Source organism: Nerophis ophidion, linkage group LG09, assembly GCF_033978795.1.
Source record: "Nerophis ophidion isolate RoL-2023_Sa linkage group LG09, RoL_Noph_v1.0, whole genome shotgun sequence".
In the NCBI taxonomy this organism is placed as follows: domain Eukaryota; kingdom Metazoa; phylum Chordata; class Actinopteri; order Syngnathiformes; family Syngnathidae; genus Nerophis; species Nerophis ophidion.
In genome coordinates, this window is record NC_084619.1 from 35,575,318 (window position 1) to 35,597,692 (window position 22,375).

The 22,375-nt window shown below is 40.8% G+C and overlaps 1 protein-coding gene across 2 annotated transcripts in view; it reads left to right on the forward strand.

Moving 5' to 3' along the window:
* LOC133559280 (serine/threonine-protein kinase 32C-like) overlaps positions 1-22,375 on the forward strand; it is a 237,311-nt gene that overhangs the window by 178,127 nt on the left and 36,809 nt on the right. For both annotated transcript variants that reach the window (XM_061910889.1, XM_061910888.1), the window contains exons 6-9: positions 10,441-10,478; positions 10,949-11,038; positions 11,490-11,593; positions 11,692-11,808. In XM_061910889.1, the coding sequence (XP_061766873.1) occupies positions 10,441-10,478; positions 10,949-11,038; positions 11,490-11,593; positions 11,692-11,808 (349 nt within the window). The remainder of the gene's footprint in view (positions 1-10,440; positions 10,479-10,948; positions 11,039-11,489; positions 11,594-11,691; positions 11,809-22,375) is intronic.

Here is a 22,375-nt window from a genome sequence, read left to right on the forward strand (position 1 = left end):
CTTTTATACTTATCATAAGCCTTGTGTGGTAGAGCCGTTATTGATGATTAGTCACTAAGATGTTTTATAATGAAGGTCTTAGTGTCTGTAGGAGAGGCAAACACCTTTACCTGGTCGTTGTACTCCACATGCAGTTGAGCTGGAAAACATAGCATAAACTTGATTTCCTTCTCCCGCAGCATGTTCATTACCTCTCGAAAGGCCCGTCTTTGCGCTGTCACCTCGGCAGTGTAATCTGGAAACAGGAACACGCGCAGGCCTTTGTAGATCAGCTCCTTGTCGCGGCTCAGTCGAAGAAGTAGCTCCTTATCCTGGTAGAAGTGTACATGTATTCTTGCGATGATGCTCCTTGGGCGCTTGCAGTCACCATAGCGAGCGAGCGGGACACGGTGCGCCCGGTCCACCAACACTGGCTTGGAGAAGTTACTCGCTCCAAACAACATTGGTATCAGGTCCGCAACGAAATCCGTAAGTCTTGCCTTTTTTTCTTGCTCTGGTATCCCGACTATTTTTATGTCATTACGTCTTGAGCACCCTTCCAATTCGTCTTTTTTAGCTGCCAATTTCTCGTTCCTCTTCTGCGTTTGAGTCAATTTTTTTTTGAGCGCTTCAATGCGGCGCTCGTGTTCGGAACCTTGCTGCTCCATGTCCTCCATTCTGTTGGTCAGTGCCGCCTACTTGCTTGTAAGAGCCTCAAACTTTTCCTCAAGCATGTCAAAACGTTTGTTTATAGACTCGAGTATCTTATCCAGCAACTTCTCCAAAGTTGATGACGCCATCTCAGAGCTAGCCTCGAGCTCGTTTATGGCCACAGGTGACTCTGATTGCTTCCCTCTTCGTGTCTTGGGCATAATGGTTTTTATCTATATTTTGATAGAGTCTAACTCACCCAGAGTGATAGGCATCTATATAGTTGGCCAAGCATTGTTAGTTTCAATAAAAAAAAAAAAAAGCAGAATTTAAATTAAATCTTACAGTTTTCACCGGAGTAACTGCAGAGGCAAACTACTGCGCGTGCATCTTAGCCACGCCCCCCCAAAAAAGTATTCCCAGTTTTGACCTCGGACGTCTGGTCACTTATAGCATATAACAATATTCTATTACTGTTAAGCAATCTATGAATAATAAAACACGCCAAAACATGTGTCATTTATCATAGCTACACATATGACAAAAAAAGCGCGTGAAAATCAGTGGTATTCAGTAAGGTAATATGAATTAAATGCGCTGACAGTTCCTTGCTCCTGTCAAATGAATTGCACTGAGTGGAGCGGATCACCAAGTTGTCTATGGTCATAACATTAGCAGTGAGTTTACAGCCTCACTGATTTAACTACAAAGCAAATAAAAGTCACGTTACTCAGCCAATAAACGTTAGCTTACATTCAAAACGTACCCTTCTTTGTGCATCTTCAAATGTCGAATGAAGTTGGAAGTTGTTGCGTCTCCGTCTGTAATATTCGATCTGCATGTTTTGCATACCGCAATTAGTTTTTTGTTGACCAAGTCGTAGTTTTTATACCCGAACGAAGCCAACTTTGACATTATTTTTTCTCACTGCCGCGTTGTTTGACATTTCTTCTTTGTTGGTGGTCCTGCAATTTGATTGGATGAATGTTGTGGGATGAAAACAACGCATATCTAATTTGATTGGCTGTTGTACTGAGAGCACACACGCTGACAGACACACATGTACAAAATGAAAGATACGGAACGCTCCTGAATACTTTTTGATCTTTGGGTTTTGGGGAAAGTAGCAAGTCCAAGTCAAGTCACAAGTCATTGATGTTAAAGTCTAAGTCAAGTTGCACGTCTCTTTACATTTTGTCAAGTCGAGTCTATCCATCCATCCATCCATCCATCTTCTTCCGCTTATCCGAGGTCGGGTCGCGGGGGCAACAGCCTAAGCAGGGAAGCCCAGACTTCCCTCTCCTCAGCCACTTCGTCCAACTCTTCCCGGGGATCCCTCGGCGTTCCCAGGCCAGCCGAGAGACATAGTCTTCCCAACATGTCCTGGGTCTTCCCCATGGCCTCTTACCGGTTGGACGTGCCCTAAACACCTGCCTAGGGAGGCGTTCGGGTAGCATCATGACCAGATGCCCGAACCACCTCATCTGGCTCCTCTCGATGTGGAGGAGCAGCGGCTTTACTTTGAGTTCCTCCCGGATGGCAGAGCTTCTCACCCTATCTCTAAAGGAGAGCCCCGCCACCCGGCGGAGGAAACTCATTTCGGCCGCTTGTACCCGTGATCTTGTCCTTTCGGTCATGACCCAAAGCTCATGACCATAGGTGAGGATGGGAACATAGATCGACCGGTAAATTGAGAGCTTTGCCTTCCGGCTCAGCTCCTTCTTCAGATCGGAACAATGTCCACATTACTGAAGACGCCGCATTGATCCGCCTGTCGATCTCACGATCCAGTCTTTCCCAAATTGTGAACAAGACTCCTAGGTACTTGAACTCCTCCACTTGGGGCAGTCGAGTCTAAAGTCATCAAAGTCATGACTCGAGTCTGACTTGAGTCCAAGGCATGTGACACGAGTCCACACTTCTGCCATCTACTGTACTGTCAAATATTGGACGGGAACCTCCTGGCCTCTACCTGAACACTGAAAACATGTTTTGCGCAAATTACCAGCATTGCAATAGTGTCATGCTTTTATAATGCTTATATTTTATTTGTGTCTGTAAATACCAACGGATAGGTCTCAAGTGTTCTACTAACTGTTAAACGTTTGTCGTCCTTATCCATGGTGAGAATACAGCCTGCAGCCTTTGTTTAAATGTGCTGAGCTCACCATTAATTGTCAGCATGTGAAAGAGCTGGGTTCTTGCAGACCACAGATTTAGAAACCACAGGAGTCACAAAAAAAAAAAAAAAATGAGTCTGAACCTTGTTCAAAACACTCTCCTTTCAAATAAGAGTGTATGGCTACATTATGCCTAATGTGTGTGGATGCACATGTGTACTGGAAGGGAAGTGTTTACCAAACTTTTACCTTGATGCCCACTTTAAGCACATTCAATGTCAGTATGATAAAATGCTGTGCTCCTTCATTCCACACCAAACAAGCGGCTCTTGCACTAGATGTAGCTGGCAAAAACTGCACACTAACAAAGAAGTAAAAAGCACTCAAATGTTGGCAGTTTTTCCCAGACCTTCTTGGGAATCCTCTTTTCTGTTTTTGTCACACTTCTGTCTGCTCTTAGAGCCGTAATCCAAACCATGGCCACCCTTCGTGCCACAATTTTGTTCCGCCCTGCAAGTTTTTGACAGGGAGAATACCATACAATGATTTTGTTACACTCACTGACGGAACAAGGTCTCCGGTCTCCTAGCAACAGTCAGCTGCTGCCACTATGCCCAAGGAGGTAAAATGTGCTCTATTAGTGAAGGAAGAAAAAGGGCGAGTCTTCTTGTCAGTTGTTGGGAGACGTCGTGATTCAAATGTGTCAACATCTTGTTTTACCCAATGTTTTTCTACTTATTCTTGGTGTGTTTTTTATACATATTTTTTTTAATCTCTTGCCACAGACGACATTAAACATCACAGGAATTATATAAATAAACAAAAGCAGATATTGGATTAGTGGTTCCTCAGAAGTGCAGTTAGTATACTGGTGAGTTTGCATGTGTTACCCTCCGGCTTGCTGCAACCTCTTTACCTTTTATTGTGTTGGCAGACAACATTCGCATCATCTTAGCCCTGCATAGCTTGCAAACATGAGGACTAAAAGACTTCAAATGCATATGCTCTGCTTACCAGCGGGGTACGTGTTATAATTGATTAAGCCCTGCACGCTTTGTTAATCACTTTTGGATGGCCTAGGCGTTGTGTGAGCTTGGAAATGTTAAAATAGGAGGATGGAGTATGGCTCGTGGGGACTGTCTGGTGCATTATGGGATTGTTTCAGTTAAGCGGAATGTAACCTGCTCAGTGGCCTAGTGGTTAGAGCAGGGTGTCAAACTCAAATACAGAGTGGGCTAAAATTTAAAACTGAACAAAGCCGCGGGCCAAGGTTGAACAAATTAACCTTTTAATAGGAACCCAAACCAGTTTTGCATTGAATATTGAACAAGCAAGGCTTATACAACTTTATAGTGACATGCAAAATCGAGTTTCAAATAATAATAATAATAGTAATAATTAAAAAAAATATCAATGGCATATGAACAACTATTTAAATAAAATTAAATGCCTCTTTTCTTTTTGCTGCCTTCTGAAGTAAATATCAAAATAAACAATTTTTCCACAGGCTAATAATACATTAGAAAATAAAATAACAAAAATAAATGAATCAAACATTCAAGCCTTGAAGTAGCAATAGAAAGTGCATGAATAATATGTTAATTATTGCTCAGTTTGCAAAGGGGTACGTGAGATTTTTTTTAAATATTCTAAAAATGGCAACAAGTAACACAAATTATTTATAAATATATTTATTGAATAATACTTCAACAAAATATGAATGTAAGTTCATAAACTGTGAAAAGAAATGCAACAATGCAATATTCAGTGTTGACAGCTAGATTTTCTGTGGACATGTTCCATAAATATTGATGTTAAATATTTCTTTTTTTGTGAAGAAATGTTTAGAATTAAGTTCATGAATCCAGATGGATTTCTATTACAATCCCAAAGAGGGCACTTTAAGTTGATGATTACTTCTATGTCTAGAAATCTTTATTTATAATTGAATCACTTGTTTATTTTTCAACACGTTTTTAGTTATTTTTATATCCTTTTTTTTCCAAATAGTTCAAGAAAGACCACTACAAATTAGCAATATTTTGGACTGTTATACAATTTAATAAATCAAAAACTGATGACATAGTGCTGTATTTTACTTCTTTATCTCTTTTTTTCAACCAAAAATGCTTTGCTTTGGTTAGGGAGTACTTGAATTAAAAAAATGTTCACAAAAGGTTGAGAACCACTGGTGTAGTGGGTAGAGTGGCCGGCCAGAAACCTGAGGGTTGCAGGTTCGCTTCCCACCTTTTGACATCCAAAAAATCGCTGCCGTTGTGTCCTTGGGCAGGACACTTCACCCTTTGCCCCCGGTGCCGCTCACACTGGTGAATGAATGATGAATGAATGACAGGTGGTGGTCGGAGGGGCAGTAGGCGAAAACTGGCAGCCATGCTTCCGTCAGTCTTCCCTAGAGCAGCTGTGGCTACTGATGTAGCTTACCACCACCAGGTGTGAATGAATGTTGAGTCCCATTTCTCTGTGAGCGCTTTGAGTGTTTAGAAAAGCGCGATATAAATCTAAGTTATCTAAGCGACGCTTATATAACTTAATAGTGCGAAATCAACTTTCAAAAAACAAACAAAAAAACATTAATGTATACTAAATGAATTGAAATAAAAAATTGAATGCCTCTTTTCTATTTGGGGATATATTGTAGCTTCCCGGAAGAGTTAGTGCTGCAAGGGTTTCTGGGTATTTGTTCTGTTGTGTTTATGTTGTGTTACGGTGCGGATGTTCTCCTGCAATGTGTTTTTCATTCTTCTTTGGTGTGGGTCCACAGTGTGGTGCATATTTTTAACAGTGTTAAAGTTGTTTATACGGCCACCCTCAGTGTGACCTGTATGGCTGTTGACCAAGTATGCCTTGCATTCATTTGTGTGTGAGTAGAAGCCACGTGACTGGGCCGGCAAGCTGTTTTTAAGGAGGGAAAGCGGACCTTACGACGTGACGAGATTTTCGGGAGGGGTACTGAAATTCAAGAGTCTCCCGGTAAAATCGGGAGTGTTGGAAAGTATGAGTATTAGCGGTATTAGCACCACCACTGTATAATACCGGCAGGCCAGCTCTAATGTTGATTTAATATCACCTCAAGGGCCAAATGAAATTACACGGCGGGCCAAATTTGGCACGCGGGCCAGAATTTGACACCCATGGGTTAGAGTGTCCGCCCTGAGATCGGCTGAGTCATACCAAAGACTATAAAAATGGGACCCATTACCTCCCTGGTTGGCACTCAGCATCAAGGGTTGGAATTGGGGGTTACATCACCAAAAATGCTTCCCGAGCGCAGCCACAGCTGCTGCCCACTGCTCCCTCACCTTCCAGGGGGTGATCAAGGGTGATGGGTAAAATGCAGAAATTTCGCCACACCTTTTGTGTGTGTGACAATCATTAAAGAATGAGAAGAAAGAGAACCTTCTTCCATCACGTTTTTCACGGCCAAAGTACATTTAGTTTACATTTGTGCTTAGGTTTTGGAACATGTCCTACAGCTTTTCACACACACAACAAAGAACACACGAGCAGTTGCAGTCAGAGGTTTATATACACCCATGGACTCGAGTGTCATTTTGGGCTTTAATGAGTTACTTCAACAATTTTACAATATAACCATCCAGGGTTGTCAATAGTATCAATACCGCCGTACCAAAGCACCAAAAATACATTGATACATGATTTTATTTTAATAATGTCAGTACCAAATAATCTACAACACTTTTTTCATTGCCATCCATCCATCAATCCATTTTCTACTGCTTGTCCCTTTTGGGGTGACAGGGGGTGCTGGAGCCTATCTCAGCTGCATTCGGGCCGAAGGCCACCTCATCACAGGGCCAACACAGATAGAAGGACAACATTCACACTCACATTCACACACCAGGGCCAATTTAGTGTTGCCAATCAACCTATCCCCAGGTGCATGTCTTTGGAGGTGGGAGGAAGCTGGAGTACCCGGAGAGAACCCACGCAGTCACGGGGAGAACATGCAAATTCCACACAGAAAGATCCCGAGCCCGGGATTGAACTCAGGACCTTCGTATTGTGAGGCACATGTACTAATCCCTGTTCCACAGTGCTGCCTTTTTTCATTGCGAGCCACCTCAATTCTCCGCACGTGTGCAAAATTGAGCATAAGCGCCAAAGAAGATTTGCTGTCATAAAAAAAAAAAAGCCAATATTTTCCATATATTTATTTACTCGTGTAAGCCTCTCACTAATGTGAATTTAGTGCCTCCGGTTCACCCTCGCTCATGAACAAATCAATCATAATTGAAATGGGGCAGGGTTGCATAACTGTAAGGGTGGTGCATCTCGACTTCACAACACACCTCAGGCGCACCTGCTTTGCAGGAGAATAAAACCTAGAAGAAATGAGCGCTTCTGTACTTTAGAAACTTTGTTGCTATATTTAGAGAGAAGAAGTATATATTAAAAGTAAAAGAGAGGTGAAAATCAAATACGGGCGGTCACACGGGTATGTGCTGTGCGAGGGAGAGCAAAGATCCACCACCATGGACCCTGAAAGTGTGCATTACAATTTTTTCCCTCAGGCCATAAGACTCTTGAAAGCATCATACTAATCCCCTCAATTCCCCCCAAAAATGGAATAACTCGATGAATTATAAAGACAATATACAAACCCCGTTTCCATATGAGTTGGGAAATTGTGTTAGATGTAAATATAAACGGAATACAATGATTTGCAAATCCTTTTCAATCCATATTCAGTTGAATATGCTACAAAGACAACATATTTCATGTTCAAACTGATAAAAAAAAATGTTTGTGCAAATAATCATTAACTTTAGAATGTGATGCCCTTAACACCTGACAAAGAAGTTGGGAAAAGTGGCAATAAATACTGAATAAGTTGAGGAATGTTCATCAAACACTTATTTGGAACATCCCACAGGTGTGCAGGCTAATTGGGAACAGGTGGGTGCCATGATTGGGTATAAAAGCAGCTTCCATGAAACGCTAAGTAATTCACAAACAAGGATGGGGCGAGGGTCACCAATTTGTAAGGAAATTGTCAAACAGTTTTAGAACAACATTTCTCAACGAGCTATTGCAAGGAATTCAGGGATTTTACCATCTACGGTCCGTAAAATCATCAAAAGGTTCAGAGAATCTGGAGAAATCACTGCACGTAAGCGATGATATTACAGACCTTTGATTCTCAGGCGGTACTGCATCAAAAACTGACATCAGTGTGTAAAGGATATCCCCACATGGACTCAGGAATACTTCAGAAAACCACTGTCAGTAATTACAGTTGGTTGCTACATCTGTAAGTGCAAGTTAAAACTCTACTATGCAAAGTGAAAGCCATTTATCAACAACACCCAGGAACGCCCCCGGCTTCGCTGGGCCTGAGTTCATCTAAGATGGACTGATGCAAAGTGGAAAAGTGTTCTGTGGTCTGACGAGTCCACATTTCAAATTATATTTGGAATCTGTGGACGTGGTGTCCTCTGGAACAAAGAGGAAAATAACCATTCAGATTGTTATAGGCGCAAAGTTCAAAATCCAGCATCTGTGATGGTATGGGGGTGTATTAGTGCCCAAGGCATGGGTAACTTACACATCTGTAAAGGCACCATTAATGCTGAATGGTCCCTACAGTTTTTGGAGCAACATATGTTGTCATCCAAGCAACGTCATCATGGACGCCCCTGCTTATTTCAGCAAAACAATTCCAAACCGTGTGTTATAACAGCGTGGCTTCGTAGTAAAAGAGTGCGGGTACTTTCCTGGCCCGCCTGCAGTCCAGACATGTCTTCCATCGAAAATGTGTGGCGCATTATGAAGCGTAAAATATGACAACAAGACCCCGGACTGTCGAACAACTTAAGCTGTACATCAAGCAAAAATGATAAAGAACTCCACTTTCAAAGCTTCAAAAATTAGTTTCCTCAATTCCCAAATGTTTATTGAGTGTTGTTAAAAGAAAATGTGATGTAACACAGTGGTGAACATACCCTTTTCCAACTACTTTGTCACGTGTTGCAACCATGAAATTCTAAGTCAATTATTATTTGCAAAAAAAAATTACGTTTATGAGTTTGAACTTCAAATATCTTGTCTTTGTAGTGCATTCAATTGAATATGGGTTGAAAAGGATTTGCAAATCATTGTATTCCGTTTGTATCCACATCTAACACAATTTCCCAACTCATTAGAAAAAAGGGTTTGTAATATACAGTTGTAAATGTGGATGCATATTTAAAAGTGCAATATATTTATCTGTACATTAATCTATTTATATCTGTACCTTATTGCTCTCTTATCCTGGACTCCCATAAGCTAATGCAACAAAATGTTGTTTTATCTGTACTGTAAAGTTAAAATTTGAATGGCAGTAAAGGAAGACTAAGCCTAAGTCTACCCCAGTGTGCTTAAAACTTTTAAGAAGCGTAGAACCCAACCTTTATTACTTGGGACGGCGTAGCTCAGTTGGTAGAGCGGCCACGCCAGCAAATTGAGAGTTCCAGGTTCGATTCCTGCTTACGTCATCCTAGTCACAGCCATTGTCTCCTTGGGCAAGACACTTTATCCACCTGCTCCCAGTGCCACCCAAACTGGTTTAAATGTAGCTTAAAGATGTAGATAATGGGTTTCACTATGAAAAGCGCTTTCAATCACTTGAGAAAAAGCGCTATATAAATATAATTCACCTCATTTCCATGCAGTAAGTGATGAGGCATACATTTTTTTGTTGTTTGGCCACACTTTCAACACCACTGGTTTACCTTTTTAACACTAAAAATCAAAATATTTCCAAGTATTGGTTCTGGGCACCCAAAAACACCACAATTTGAACATGTAACATTCTTTTAAATAAGAAAACACAACTTATAGATGACAACTATTGTATTACAAACAGTACACATGCATGCACTAAGAACAACTACAGTAGTTTTAGAAAGTAATAATATTGTACAGCATTTACCTCGGAGAGCAGATTTCGAGCTGCTTCTCTGTCAAACACACTTGTTTATTTTCCAGGATAAATGTCCACCTTTAAAATATGTTTAACCCTTAAAAAATATTTGAACCCCCCTGATTCGCATTAATATCGATTTTTTTCCCCCTACTCCTGCATCGGTATGCCGCAGATTGTAAAGTCAGCTGCATGCACACCTCAATCATGTTTTTGGGTAATTTATTTCTTTGATTCCATGAATATAATCTGCTTCTTCTTCTCAGCACCGTCTTTCACACTCACTTCTTTGTTTCCATAGTTGAAAAAAACAAAGTTATGTATTGCTAGTTGTTAGCTAATGCTAGCAAAACACTGGATGTTTGGCAAATGTTTCAGGATTCAATTTGATGTTCGTTACGCCATGTCACAGTGGGGAGGTATCTTATGCTAGTTAGCAACTTAAAGCAAAAAAAAAAAAATAGCTGAGTGACGGTTTGCATCAATAAAAAATAAGTAAATTGGGACAGTCATAAATCGACGTAGGACTGTATAGTTTAGCCAGCATGTATAATTTTGTACATGTGTAAATAGGGGAAAACTTTAAAAAAAAGCAACTTAAAACCCAAAAAATTTCACACATCTCAGTCTTCCCTAGATTAATTGCAGTGTTTATAAAGTGTGACAGAAACTTTAGTTTCCCAACTGTGTATTAACCTTATTTATTGTTTGGATTGTTACTGATGTATTTGTCCTTTGTTGTAGAGATGTAAAGCCAGACAACATTCTCTTGGATGAGCAAGGTAAGGATGCCAATGGGTTTTATAACACAATTTGACCTGATTGCTCTTATGATTCATTAGCGCCTGAAACAATAAAACTGTTTTTTTTGGGGGGGGGGCGATGACCAAGAGGAACGCGGAGTTGGAATATAATAACAACACTTTATGTACATATTTATAAAATATTTATATAATATGTAACTACAAGCTCCATTCACAGAGTCCCATTGCTTTAATGAGCGGTCGAGCGAGTCAAAAGCTGGAGAAAAAAAAAAATAAAAAAAAATAAAATTATTTTTATTTTATTTTATTTTATTTATTTCTATTTTTTTTAATTTGTGGTGGCCATAATTATTTTGTGGCGGGCCGCCACAAATAAATGAATGTATGGGAAACCCTGTCACATAATGACTACATGCTACGTGTTGGTTTGTTTTTTTCTTTTCTTAACATTGTCTCAAAATGAATATGTGGACTGTTGCTTTCCTCAGGTCACGCACACCTGACAGACTTCAACATAGCAACAATAATTAAGGATGGCGAGCGAGCAACAGCCTTAGCTGGAACCAAGCCATACATGGGTAAATGATGTCCTTCCAACTTTATGGGAACAATTTTGAGAATGGAATGTTCTTTTTTAGGATGACACAGCGCACCAGTGTACAAAATGTTAAAAAAAAAAAAATAAGAACTTGACCAAAACCAAACTAAACCCAATTAAACACCTCACTTGGGCAGGCCTGCAGCTAACAGTAACCTCTGACTGCAAACATAATATTCAGTATGAATTGAAGAAAATCCAAGTCAAAATGCTGATTTTTGAGGAAGTCTCCCCAGAAGGAGCCTTACACTCTTATTACAGAACTGGAAATAAATTGGAGTAAAAAACTGACACGCTGACAACAATGTGGTATTCAGATGCTTACATTGTGCAACTGATGCTGCCAACTCAGATGTCTGCTTATTTCATCAGCCCTTTAGATAATATGTGAAACGCTGAGCTGTCTGTAATCTCTTCGTATTCCCTCTCAGCTCCAGAGATCTTTCAGTCCTTCATGAATGGAGGGATGGGCTACGCCTTTGAAGTAGACTGGTGGTCACTCGGCGTGACGGTCTTCGAAGTTCTGAGAGGATGGGTAAGTCCTTAGGTGTAAAAGCTGAACTCGACCTCATCGATGTTCTTTTAGATAATCTTTTTTTTTTTCCTCTCTCTATCTGCATTTCTTCACTCTAGAGGCCATATGACATCCATGCCAGTAACTCGCTGGAGTCTTTAATTCAGCTTTTCAGCACAGTTAGTGTCCAGTACACTCCAGCCTGGCCCAAAGATCTGGTTTCTCTTTTGAGGAAGGTAAGATGGAAGCAAACTGGACTTTGTGAATCTAGCAGTGGTGTTGACTTTCAAATGTGAGTTTCCCTTGTTAAAATCCTAAAGCAGTGGACAGGGTTTTACTTCAGAAAAACTGACAAACCTTATCCGCTGCTTAAGGAAACCAAGTTTCTAAAGTTAATGAAACTGAGCTCCCTTTTCTTCATTACTCGATTCACTCCACCCTACACCACTTTCACTTTACACACTCGACAAAGTATATTAATTTTATTATTGATGTTTTAGTTTCAGTTGCTATTGTTGTGTTACAGTTATGAGGAGGGTTTCAGGAATTTATGTTGGTAATAACTTCACCAACATAAATTTCCAAAATGTAACTTTACAACATAAATTATGTCAGTTAAAGGGCAACTGCTCTTTTTTGGAAATGTGCCAATCTTTCAAAATTCAAATATAAGACAAGAACAGTTCTGTTTTTTATTTTTTTATGCCTTCTAATGCATCAAGTACGAGGTGGGTAACAATCCAGCTAATGGGAGTTATATATTGCGTCCATCCATTTTCTACCGCTTGTCCCAATTGGAGTCGCTGGAGCCTATTTTAGCTGCATTCGGGCAGAAGGCGGGGTGCACACTGGACAAGTCTCTACCTCATCGCAGGGCCAACACAGATAAACAGACAACATTCACTCTCACATTCACATACTAGGGCCAATTTAGTTTTGCCAATCATCCATAAAGCCTTTTAAAATATCATCCAAAAACCGCCAACAATATTCCTTGTACATCTTGTGACCTGAATATTAACCTAGTATTAGCGATATTGTTATTATACGCTCTAATGCTGAGGATCTAGCTGTGCCGTGTTCACAGAGTAGTAACTTATCCAGCTATTGACATACTGAGCCGGTTAATCCTAGATTTTAATCATGCCTCCCACTTTTGTATATATTAGAGTAGAAGATTGTAGCCATCAACTGACAAGTTGGTAAACTTTAGCATTCAACTTAGACCTGAAGATCACGAGAAAGATACAAATAAAATGCTTGTTTTGTTTTTGTCCTGTTTTTTTTGCGTGAGGATTATGAATAATTCTACATCTAAATGGGAGGATAAGAGCATCCCGTCAGTTGGTATCCGAGTGAGAGAAGACATTGTACAGTAAGTGTGTTTTATTTTGTTCGTTGTTTGTATTTCTTGTTCAATTCTTAGCAATAGTGCGACTTGCTGGATCTGCTTATCACTCAGCTTCTACATTTTTTGGACAAAATAATCTCAACAGTATAAGGTTCTGGATTTTCATTTGCCCCAAAGTAGTGGTTGTTGGATCTCATGAAGTCCACCATGATTGGTTGTTGTTGTTAAGGAAATAGCGAAAGTTGTGATGCGTCTGTAAAAAAATGCCTTGCTTAAAATGATCAAAATACATTTGATCAAAATATTACATGATATTATTTATGACTGTGCCTGTTACTACATTACATATACACTTACAGCATGTATATAAAACGTTGACGGAGGTTTTTGGATGCCGTACTTTATGGGCAAAATAAAGCGAATACCATTACCTCTCTGTAGGCCTGGGCGATATGGAATCTTGTTTATATCTGTGTCACCCAGTATGCCTATCAGTCGTGTACGTGTGTTTACGGAAGCCACATATATCATGTTACTGGACTGGCATGCACATGTTATAGAAGGCGTAAAAGGCAATGGCTTTATAGCACGCCCTAAATCTTGGTTTTTCTTTTATTGGATCGAAAACTAGTAGTTTGAAATGTCTTTGCATGCACTGCATCTTACTCTTTGCAAAATTCAGATATGTATAGTGTTGTTCATTTTAGACCATTTTTGATTGATTGAAACTTTTATTAGTAGATTGCAGAGTTCAGTACATATTCCGTACAATTGACCACTAAATGGTAACACCCAAATAAGTGTTTTAACTTGTTTAAGTCAGGGTCCACATAAATCAATTCAGATATCAATTACACTTTTTTGTAAACATTTTCAAATAATTTAATTAAGAGCTTCCCTTGTCCCATGCCTACACTTGAATAGAATCATCCTGTTAACAAAAATGCAGTGTTGCACATTGCATGCAAATAAACAATCTCCAACATTGAGATCAATAAAGTGCAATGTTCTGTCTTGATTAACAAACTTCTGTAAATAAACATTTTGTATTATACATTGTATCCAATGTATAATTAATGAAGTAAAACATTGAGAGGACTATACTTGGTTTCAGTAAGTAGATGAAGTAATCACAGCATTTTTCATCCACACATATTGGTGGTGTGCAGAGCGATTGCTTTAGTGATCGGTCTACGTATTGTGCGTGGGTCTCATCATACATAGCATCACCATATATACCTGGTGTAAATTATTCCACCATAGTAAGGTGATTTTTAGCCCGTAGTTTTTTTGTTTTTGCGTCTTGTTTGCCTCGTAAAGAGTTGTATTTCCCGCAGTTGACTGGAGGCTTCGGTTTCAGATGCTGGAACAAGTTTGTTGTAAAGATGCCTTTATGAAACAAACTTTGCACTGTGCAGTCATTTGTTCCACGCATGTTGCCGCAAAACTAAAGTACTGACTTTACTTTTATTTGCTTTGAAACAAAACGTCTCACTCTGTTTAGTGTTTGCATTAGCCATGTTTTGCTATATGAGCCGTTAAAAAAATAATGGGACAGCGCAAGCTATGGAAGCTTCTCAGGGGCAAAAAGAATGCTGGACCAAAAGGAAAAAAAAAATGTTTTAATTGTCAGCAACAAAATTGTTGGATATATTGTTAAAATTGATACATCGCCCAGGCTTACTCCATTGTTAACTAACTTTTGCTGACGTTTATTTATGAGTTAAAATTAATCAACGCACAGAGGGGTGGGGGGGTGCGGGGTTTGGTGCTAGCGGGGTGTATAATGTAGTCAGGAATACTCATGGATGCAAAGGATTCTGGGTATGTGTTGTGTTGCGTTTATGTTGTGTTACTGTGAGGATGTTCTCCCGAAATGTGTTTGTCATTCTTGTTTGGTGTGGCTTCTCAGCGTGGCGCATATTAGTAAGAGTGTTAAAATTGTTTATATCTGTGTCACCCAGTATGCCTATCAGTCGTGTACGTGTATTTAAGGAAGCCACATATATCATGTTACTGGACTGGCATGCACATGTTGTAGAAGGCGTAAAAGGCAATGGCTTTATAGCACGCCCTAAATCTTGTTAACTGGGTGACCCCCAGCAGATATTCGCGAGAATGTTTGCAGCTCCTGTTGTATCTTTACTTTGTGACACGGGTCAAAATGGCCCTTTGAGTGGTAAAGGTTGCCGATCCCTGAACTAAGTATATCAAATAATTCCGAAAGATTCAACCTCCACCCGCCCAAATCTATTTAAAATCAAATTTTTCGTCTTGTCACCCGCCCAACCCGCGGTTTATCCGCGGACTCCGCGGATGAGACCGCAAACCGCGCATCTCTACCGCCTAGGCTCCAGCACCCCTGCAACCCTGAACGGGACAAGCTTGAGAAAATGGATGGAAGGATGGATGGAACATGCCAGATAAAGTCTTGCAATACCCTTATACACACACCATAAAAATACCCGTTTGTTGAAGCATATAGTACATCTGACTACAGTAGCCGGAATGCTCTGTCAATCCATCAAGCCGCGCGGCGTGGTAGCTTACCAAAGTGAAACTAAAACATTTTGACAGATTTTTTATCTCCATGTGTAATGTTCTGTATTGTCAAACATCAAAGTTTTTATGTTGCTTGCTTAACTGTACTTGTTAGCGTCGGTCAACCTGCAGTCAACACGTATCGCTTATGTGTGACTGCCATATACTGGTCACACTAATCATTAAACAATGTAGCAATTAACATTGCTTTTAGGTCAGTAACCACAATCAGAATGGCGCACTGTCGATTTTTTGAAAATGAAAGGATTCTATATAACCCGAAAAATACGGTAATATAAAGGTCAACACTTTATAAACACAATGAATAATGAAATAATATTAATTGTGATTTATCCTAATTAATCCACAGTGATATTTTCACACATTGGATTAAAAAAGATGAGCAGAGCAGGAGGATGAAAAGTTATATCAGAGGTCATATAGGGGTGAAACAATGGCAGCCACAGGAAATAGGGATGCAGGTATGGTGGGAGGTGGAGAAAAGGGGGGCAGGCTACAACTGAAGGAATGATGAGTAGAAACACTCAGGGCAAAGGAGACGCGACACTACTGGATAGAATCCTTGACATGGAGGCAATGAAACGGTGGACTGTATTTATCTGCACTGCTGATCCGCCTCCGCTTGTGGTGGTTTCCTGCTGGCTCCGCTGTGGACGGGACTCTCTCTGCTGTGTTGGATCCACTTTGGACTGGACTCTCACGGTTGTGTTGGATCTACTATGATTGAACTTTCACAGTATCATGTTAGACCCGCTCGACATCCATTGCTTTCAGTTCCCCTAGAGGGGGGGTATTGCCCACATATGCGGTCCTCTCCAAGGTTTTTCATAGTCATCATTGTCACCGACGTCCCACTGGGTGTGAGTTTTCCATGCCCTTATGTGGGCTCTACCGAGGATGTCGTTGTGGTTTGTGTTGTGGTTTGTGCAGCCCTTTGAGACACTAGTGATTTAGGGCTATATAAATAATCATTGATTGATAATTTATGTGTGTATTGCTGTGTATTATCATTAAGAGCAGCCATTTAATTTCTTAATGAAGCTCCAAATATGCTTACACGTGAAAATCTGCCAGTTTCCTCAAATGGAATTTCTTACGTTGAGTGCTTACTCAATAACGAGTATCGTTTACACAAGTGTTGATGTATTGAATTTATACTTTGATAGTATCCCCTCATTGCAAGACAAGGGTTTAGGATAGAAAGGTATCATTTTGGCAGGGTATGCATGGACACTGTGTCTGTGTGAGGTTCTGGATGGAGTGTTGTGGTCTCTTCCACTCTGCTGCTGATTGATTACCATGTCTGGACTCCATCGAGACAGACTTATCTGGCGCTGTGAGAGGAAACCGTGCTGTACTGAAATATAAAATAAGCAAAAAAGCAGAGTCTTACTGTGACAGCCACAGCCACACACCATTAATGTTAACTTTATTTGTGGCTTTGTGAAAGTCCACTTATGTAGTATGTTGAGAGATACAGCTATAATTTTCTTTATGCAAACTGAAGACACACCTCTCTAGACTAAATGTCCTTATTCTTACAACATAATTCACATAATTGAATGTGGATTTTGTTGTATTTCATTCCTTTCTATAAAATGAAAGTAGTAGTGGGTAATGGATCGGTCGTAGTGGGTTTCAGTAGGCCTTTATAGGCCTAATGAAACCCACTACGACCGACCACACAGTCTGATAGTTTATATATCAATGATGAAATCCTAACATTGCAACACATGCCAATATGGCCGGTTTAATTTACTAAATTGCAATTTTAAATTTCGCGCGGGAGTATCATGCTAAAACGTCGCGGTATGATGACGCGTGCGCGTGACGTCACGCATTGTAGAGGACATTTTTCCGTTCACAGCTATAAGTCGTCTCTTTTCATCGCATAATTCCACAGTATTATTGACATCTGTGTTGCTGAATCTTTTGCAATTTGTTCAATTAATAATGGAGACGTCAAAGAAGAAAGATTTAGGTGGGAAGCAGTGTATTGCGGCCGCCTTTAACAACACAAACACAGCCGGTACTTCATTGTTTCCTTGTTTACATTCCCGAAAGATGACGGTGAAGCTTCACTATGGAACAGAGCGGTCAAGTAAACATGCTTCCCGACCACATGTCAACCGGCAGGTTTCGGTGAGAAAATGGTGGTAATAAGTCGGCTCTTACCTTAGACATGAACGGCGAGCTTGCGTCGTTCCTCCTGCACCTGTCAAAGAGGCAGTTGCGACTCTCTTGTCTCCTCCCACTGGCCGCCCCCGACCGTCGGATACTTTCACCGTTGTTGGAGGGAAAAATTTTTAAAAATCTCAGCCCGGCCCGACCGGCTGCCTTCGCCTCGTCGAGAAACGTGACTTCCCTCGGAGACACTGCGGTCACCACACCCGTGGCCACACCCCTCCGACTTTCAGGCTGTACAGGTACGACCATATAATCTCACTAAAACACTAGTAACACAATAAGCAGATAAGGAATTTTCCAGAATTATCCTAATAAATTTGAATCGCTCTGCCGTCTATTTTTTTTTTTTTCTAGTTCTTCACTTTCACTTTCCTCATCCACAAATCTTTTATCCTCGCTCAAATTAATGGGGAAATTGTCGCTTTCTCGGTCCAAATCGCTCTCGCCATGATTGTAAACAATGTTCAGATGTGAGGAGCTCCACAACCCGTGACGTCACGCGCACATCGTCTGCTATTTCCGGTACAGGCAAGGCTTTTTTATTAGCGACCAAAAGTTGCGAACTTTATCGTGGGTGTTCTCTACTAAATCCTTTCAGCAAAAATATGGCAATATCGCAGAATGATCAAGTATGACACATAGAATGGACCTTCTATCCCCGTTTAAATAACAAAATCTCATTTCAGTAGGCATTTAAGTTAAATTGTCACTACTTTTTATGAATTTCTTAATTTTTATTCCTTTTCTTCTGTCAGACTTTGGCCCCATGGTGGTAACTATTTTGCAGCTGTACACATAAAGAAAAGCACAGAGTGCCAACATGTCTGATTTTTTTGTATGGGCCCTCAATTCCTCGGAATAATATGCCGGAAAATGCGCTATTGTAGTTTGTTAGACACAATGTTTTTTTCGTACTATAACCATGGCATTATACGACAGCAGAGTCAACATTTTGGCCAAAATGTGTCAAAAAAGTAATCAAACGGCATCAAAACTGTGCTAAAATATGTGGACTCGCAATGTGTTTCTCTATGCGCCACCTTTGGCACATGGGAGGCGCACGTTGAATACATGGCCCAGCAACTCCCCTCTATTCTTATTGGTCACTTTGTACCTATTGTTTGCAAGCCAGAGTCAATTCATCGGTAACCTGTTGTGTGTCCTTTCTGAAGAAAATTTGAGGTTTCAGACAAGGGAAAAGAGCCAATATTAGTGTATTTTTTTCATTTAAAACAGTGTATCTTAACTACAGGGCTTTTGTTGGGCCGCGAGCGCCCTCTAGAGGACCGCCAAGAAATATCTGTTTCTCAACTGTGGTTTGTATGGGCCGCAGTGCTACTCAGCTGTGATGCACTTTTCCACCACTTGTGGCAGTAATGACAATGTCAAATGAGAGTCATGTATAAAGAGAGTATGGCCAACTTAACAACATTCGCCATTTTTGCTACCAACGATGTGTGCGGCTGCGCCCGGATGCATGTTATTAATGTCCTTTTAACATTAGTTTATCTGACAATATCAAACCAAAAGAATATGTCTAAATATAGTTCTAAACATATTCCAGCTCAAGAACGCGGAGTTAGAATATAAAATATTTACATATTTATATAATATGTAACTACAAGCTCCATTCACAGACAGAGTCCCATTGCTTTTATGAGCGGTCAAGCGAGTCAAAAGCCGAAAAATAAAAAAAAACATTTTTTAAATGTTTAATTTTTATTTTTATTTTTTATTTTTTTGTGGCGGCCGTAATTCTTTCGTGGCGGGCCGCCACAAATAAATGAATGTGTGGGAAACCCTGGAAGACGATTATTTTTATTCGTTTGTGTGTTCTCTCCTAAACAAAACACAGAGGTTGTCGTGTGGCACAAGACAATGTAGTTGGTGGCTCTCCAGTGTTTTTCTAATTTAGTGCATGGACACAGATTTATTTTTCATTATTTTTCGTGGGTCTCTTCTTTTGCAGTAGATTTTTGCAATCAGCTTGACCTAAGCCTTGATAATAATATGTGTGATTAACAAACCGAAACTGAAACTGAACTGAACATATGCTTTCATATCATTTGACAAGATTGTAAACTATAAGTACCGGTAGGTTAGATATAATTATTGAATACAATTAAAATCAGGCGTAAGATTGCCCTGATGTGGGATCTGAGGATGTCGTTGTGGCTTGAGCAGCCCTTTGAGACATTTGTAGTTAAGGGCTATATAAGTAAACTTTGATTGATAGATTGATTGATTGATTGATTGATTGACTAATTGTTGGGCCCTGAGGTCTAAAAGATTAAGAACCCCTGACCTAATATCTAATAAGGGTATTTAATGACCTTTTGATATCCACCGGTAGGGTTCTTGAGGGTGCATGGGAGTTTGCCCAACCAGTCCACATGTGCTTTGGAGAAGGCATAAGACCGTGTATTTCGGGAAGTCCTGTGGGGAGTCCTCAGAGAGTATAGGGTATCAGACTGTCTGATTGTGGCGGTCCTCTCCCTGTACGATCAGTGTCAGAGCTTGGTCCGCATTGCCGGCAGTAAGTCGAACACGTTTCCAGTGAGGGTTGGACTCCGCAAAGGCTGCCCTTTGTTACGAATTCTGTTCATAACTTTTATGGACAGAATTTCTAGGCGCAGTCAGGGCGTGGAGGTGTTTCGGTTTGGTGGCCGTGGGATTAGGTCTCTGCTTTTTGCTGACGATGTGGTCCTCATGGCTTCATCTGGCCGGTTAGCTTCAGCTTTCACTGGATCGGTTCGCTGCCGAGTGTCAAGCGACCGGAATGAGAATTAGTACCTCCAAGTCCGATTCCATGGTTCTCTCCCGGAAAAGGGTGGAGTGCCATCTCCGGGTTGGGGAGGAGACCCTGTCCCAAATGGAGGAGTTCAAGTACCTAGGAGTCTTGTTCACGAGTGGGGGAAGAGAGCTTCAGCTTTCACTGGATCGGTTCGCTGCCGAGTGTCAAGCGACCGGAATGAGAATTAGCACCTCCAAGTCCGATTCCATGGTTCTCTCCCGGAAAAGGGTGGAGTGCCATCTCCGGGTTGGGGAGGAGACCCTGTCCCAAATGGAGGAGTTCAAGTACCTAGGAGTCTTGTTCACGAGTGGGGGAAGAGTGGATCGTGAGATCGATAGGCGAATCGGTGCGGCGTCTTCAGTAATGCGGACGCTGTACCGATCCGTTGTGGTGAAGAAGGAGCTGAGCCGGAAGGCAAAGCTCTCAGTTTACCGGTCGATCTACGTTCCCATCCTCACCTATGGTCATGAGCTTGGGTCATGACCGAAAGGATAAGATCACGGGTACAAGCGGCAGAAATTTGTTTCCTCCGCCGTGTGGCGGGGCTCTCCCTTAGAAATAGGGTGAGAAGCTCTGTCATCCGGGAGGGACTCAAAGTAAAGCCGCTGCTCCTCCACATCGAGAGGAGCCAGATGAGGTGGTTTGGGCATCTGATCAGGATGCCACCCGAACGCCTTTCTAGGGAGGTATTTAGGGCGCGTCCAACCGGTAGGAGGCCACGGGGAAGATCCAGAACACGTTGGGAAGACTATGTCTCCCGGCTGGCCTGGGAACGCCTCAGGATCCCCCGGGAAGAGCTAAACGAAGTGGCTGGGGAGAGGGAAGTCTGGGCTTCCATGCTTAGGCTGCTGCCCCCGCAATCCGACCTCTGATAAGCAGAAGAAGATGGATGGATGGATGGATGATATCCAATGATTCCGACACTTTAATTGTTTTAAATCTAACTGCTGCATTTAACACAGTGGATCACACAACTGTCATTAGTTGCTTAGAACAATGTGTGGGTTCCGGGGGAGTACTGGCACACCCCAGAAATGGTTCAGGTTATATCTGACAAATAGAACTTTTAAGAACCAAATTGATGATTTGGCTTCAGCCTAATCATAATCGGTCTTGTGGTGTCCCGCAGGGTTCAATCTTAGGACTAATCCTGTTTTCAGTTTACATCCTGCCCATTCAACACATAAAAAAAAATATATATATATACTGTATATCATATCATCTTTATTTGGATGATAAGCAAATCTATGTCCTTTTAAAAAAGAAAAGTGACTCAAGTTTAAAATCACTTCCAAATTGTCTTGATGACATAAAAGCATGGTTGGCAGTAAACTTTCAAAACTAAAATGAGAACAGCACGGAAATTATTTTATTTGACTCAAAAGTAAAACAGACTGCTCACCCCAGTGACCTGGACCCCCTGATGCCTTATTTAAAACCAACAGTCACAAATCTTGGTTTTAGATTTCGACAATGATTTTAAATTGGAGTAGCAGGTTAACTCCGTTGTACAGTACAGTGTAGTGTTTATCATCTAAGACTTTTAGCAAAAATGTAATCAGTTTTATCTTTTAACGACTTTGAGCGGGTAATCCATGTTTTTATTTCATCAAATTTAGACTACTGTTACTTCCTCTAAGTTGGAATGAACCAGGCCTCAATCGCTCGATTGCAGTTAGTCTAAAATGGCCTTTTAACTGGCACTAAAAAATATTACCCCCATTTTAGAATCCCTTATCGTCCCAAAAACCTGTTTAAAATCCAGAGATGATCGTGTATTTTCTGTGGCTCCAAAACTTTGGAACAATATTCCTCTTGCTATTCGGACGGCTCTCACTTTAATGAGTTTTAAATTTCGTCTTAAAACATATTTTTACTCTTTGGCTTTTAAAACAGCATGAGAATTGTG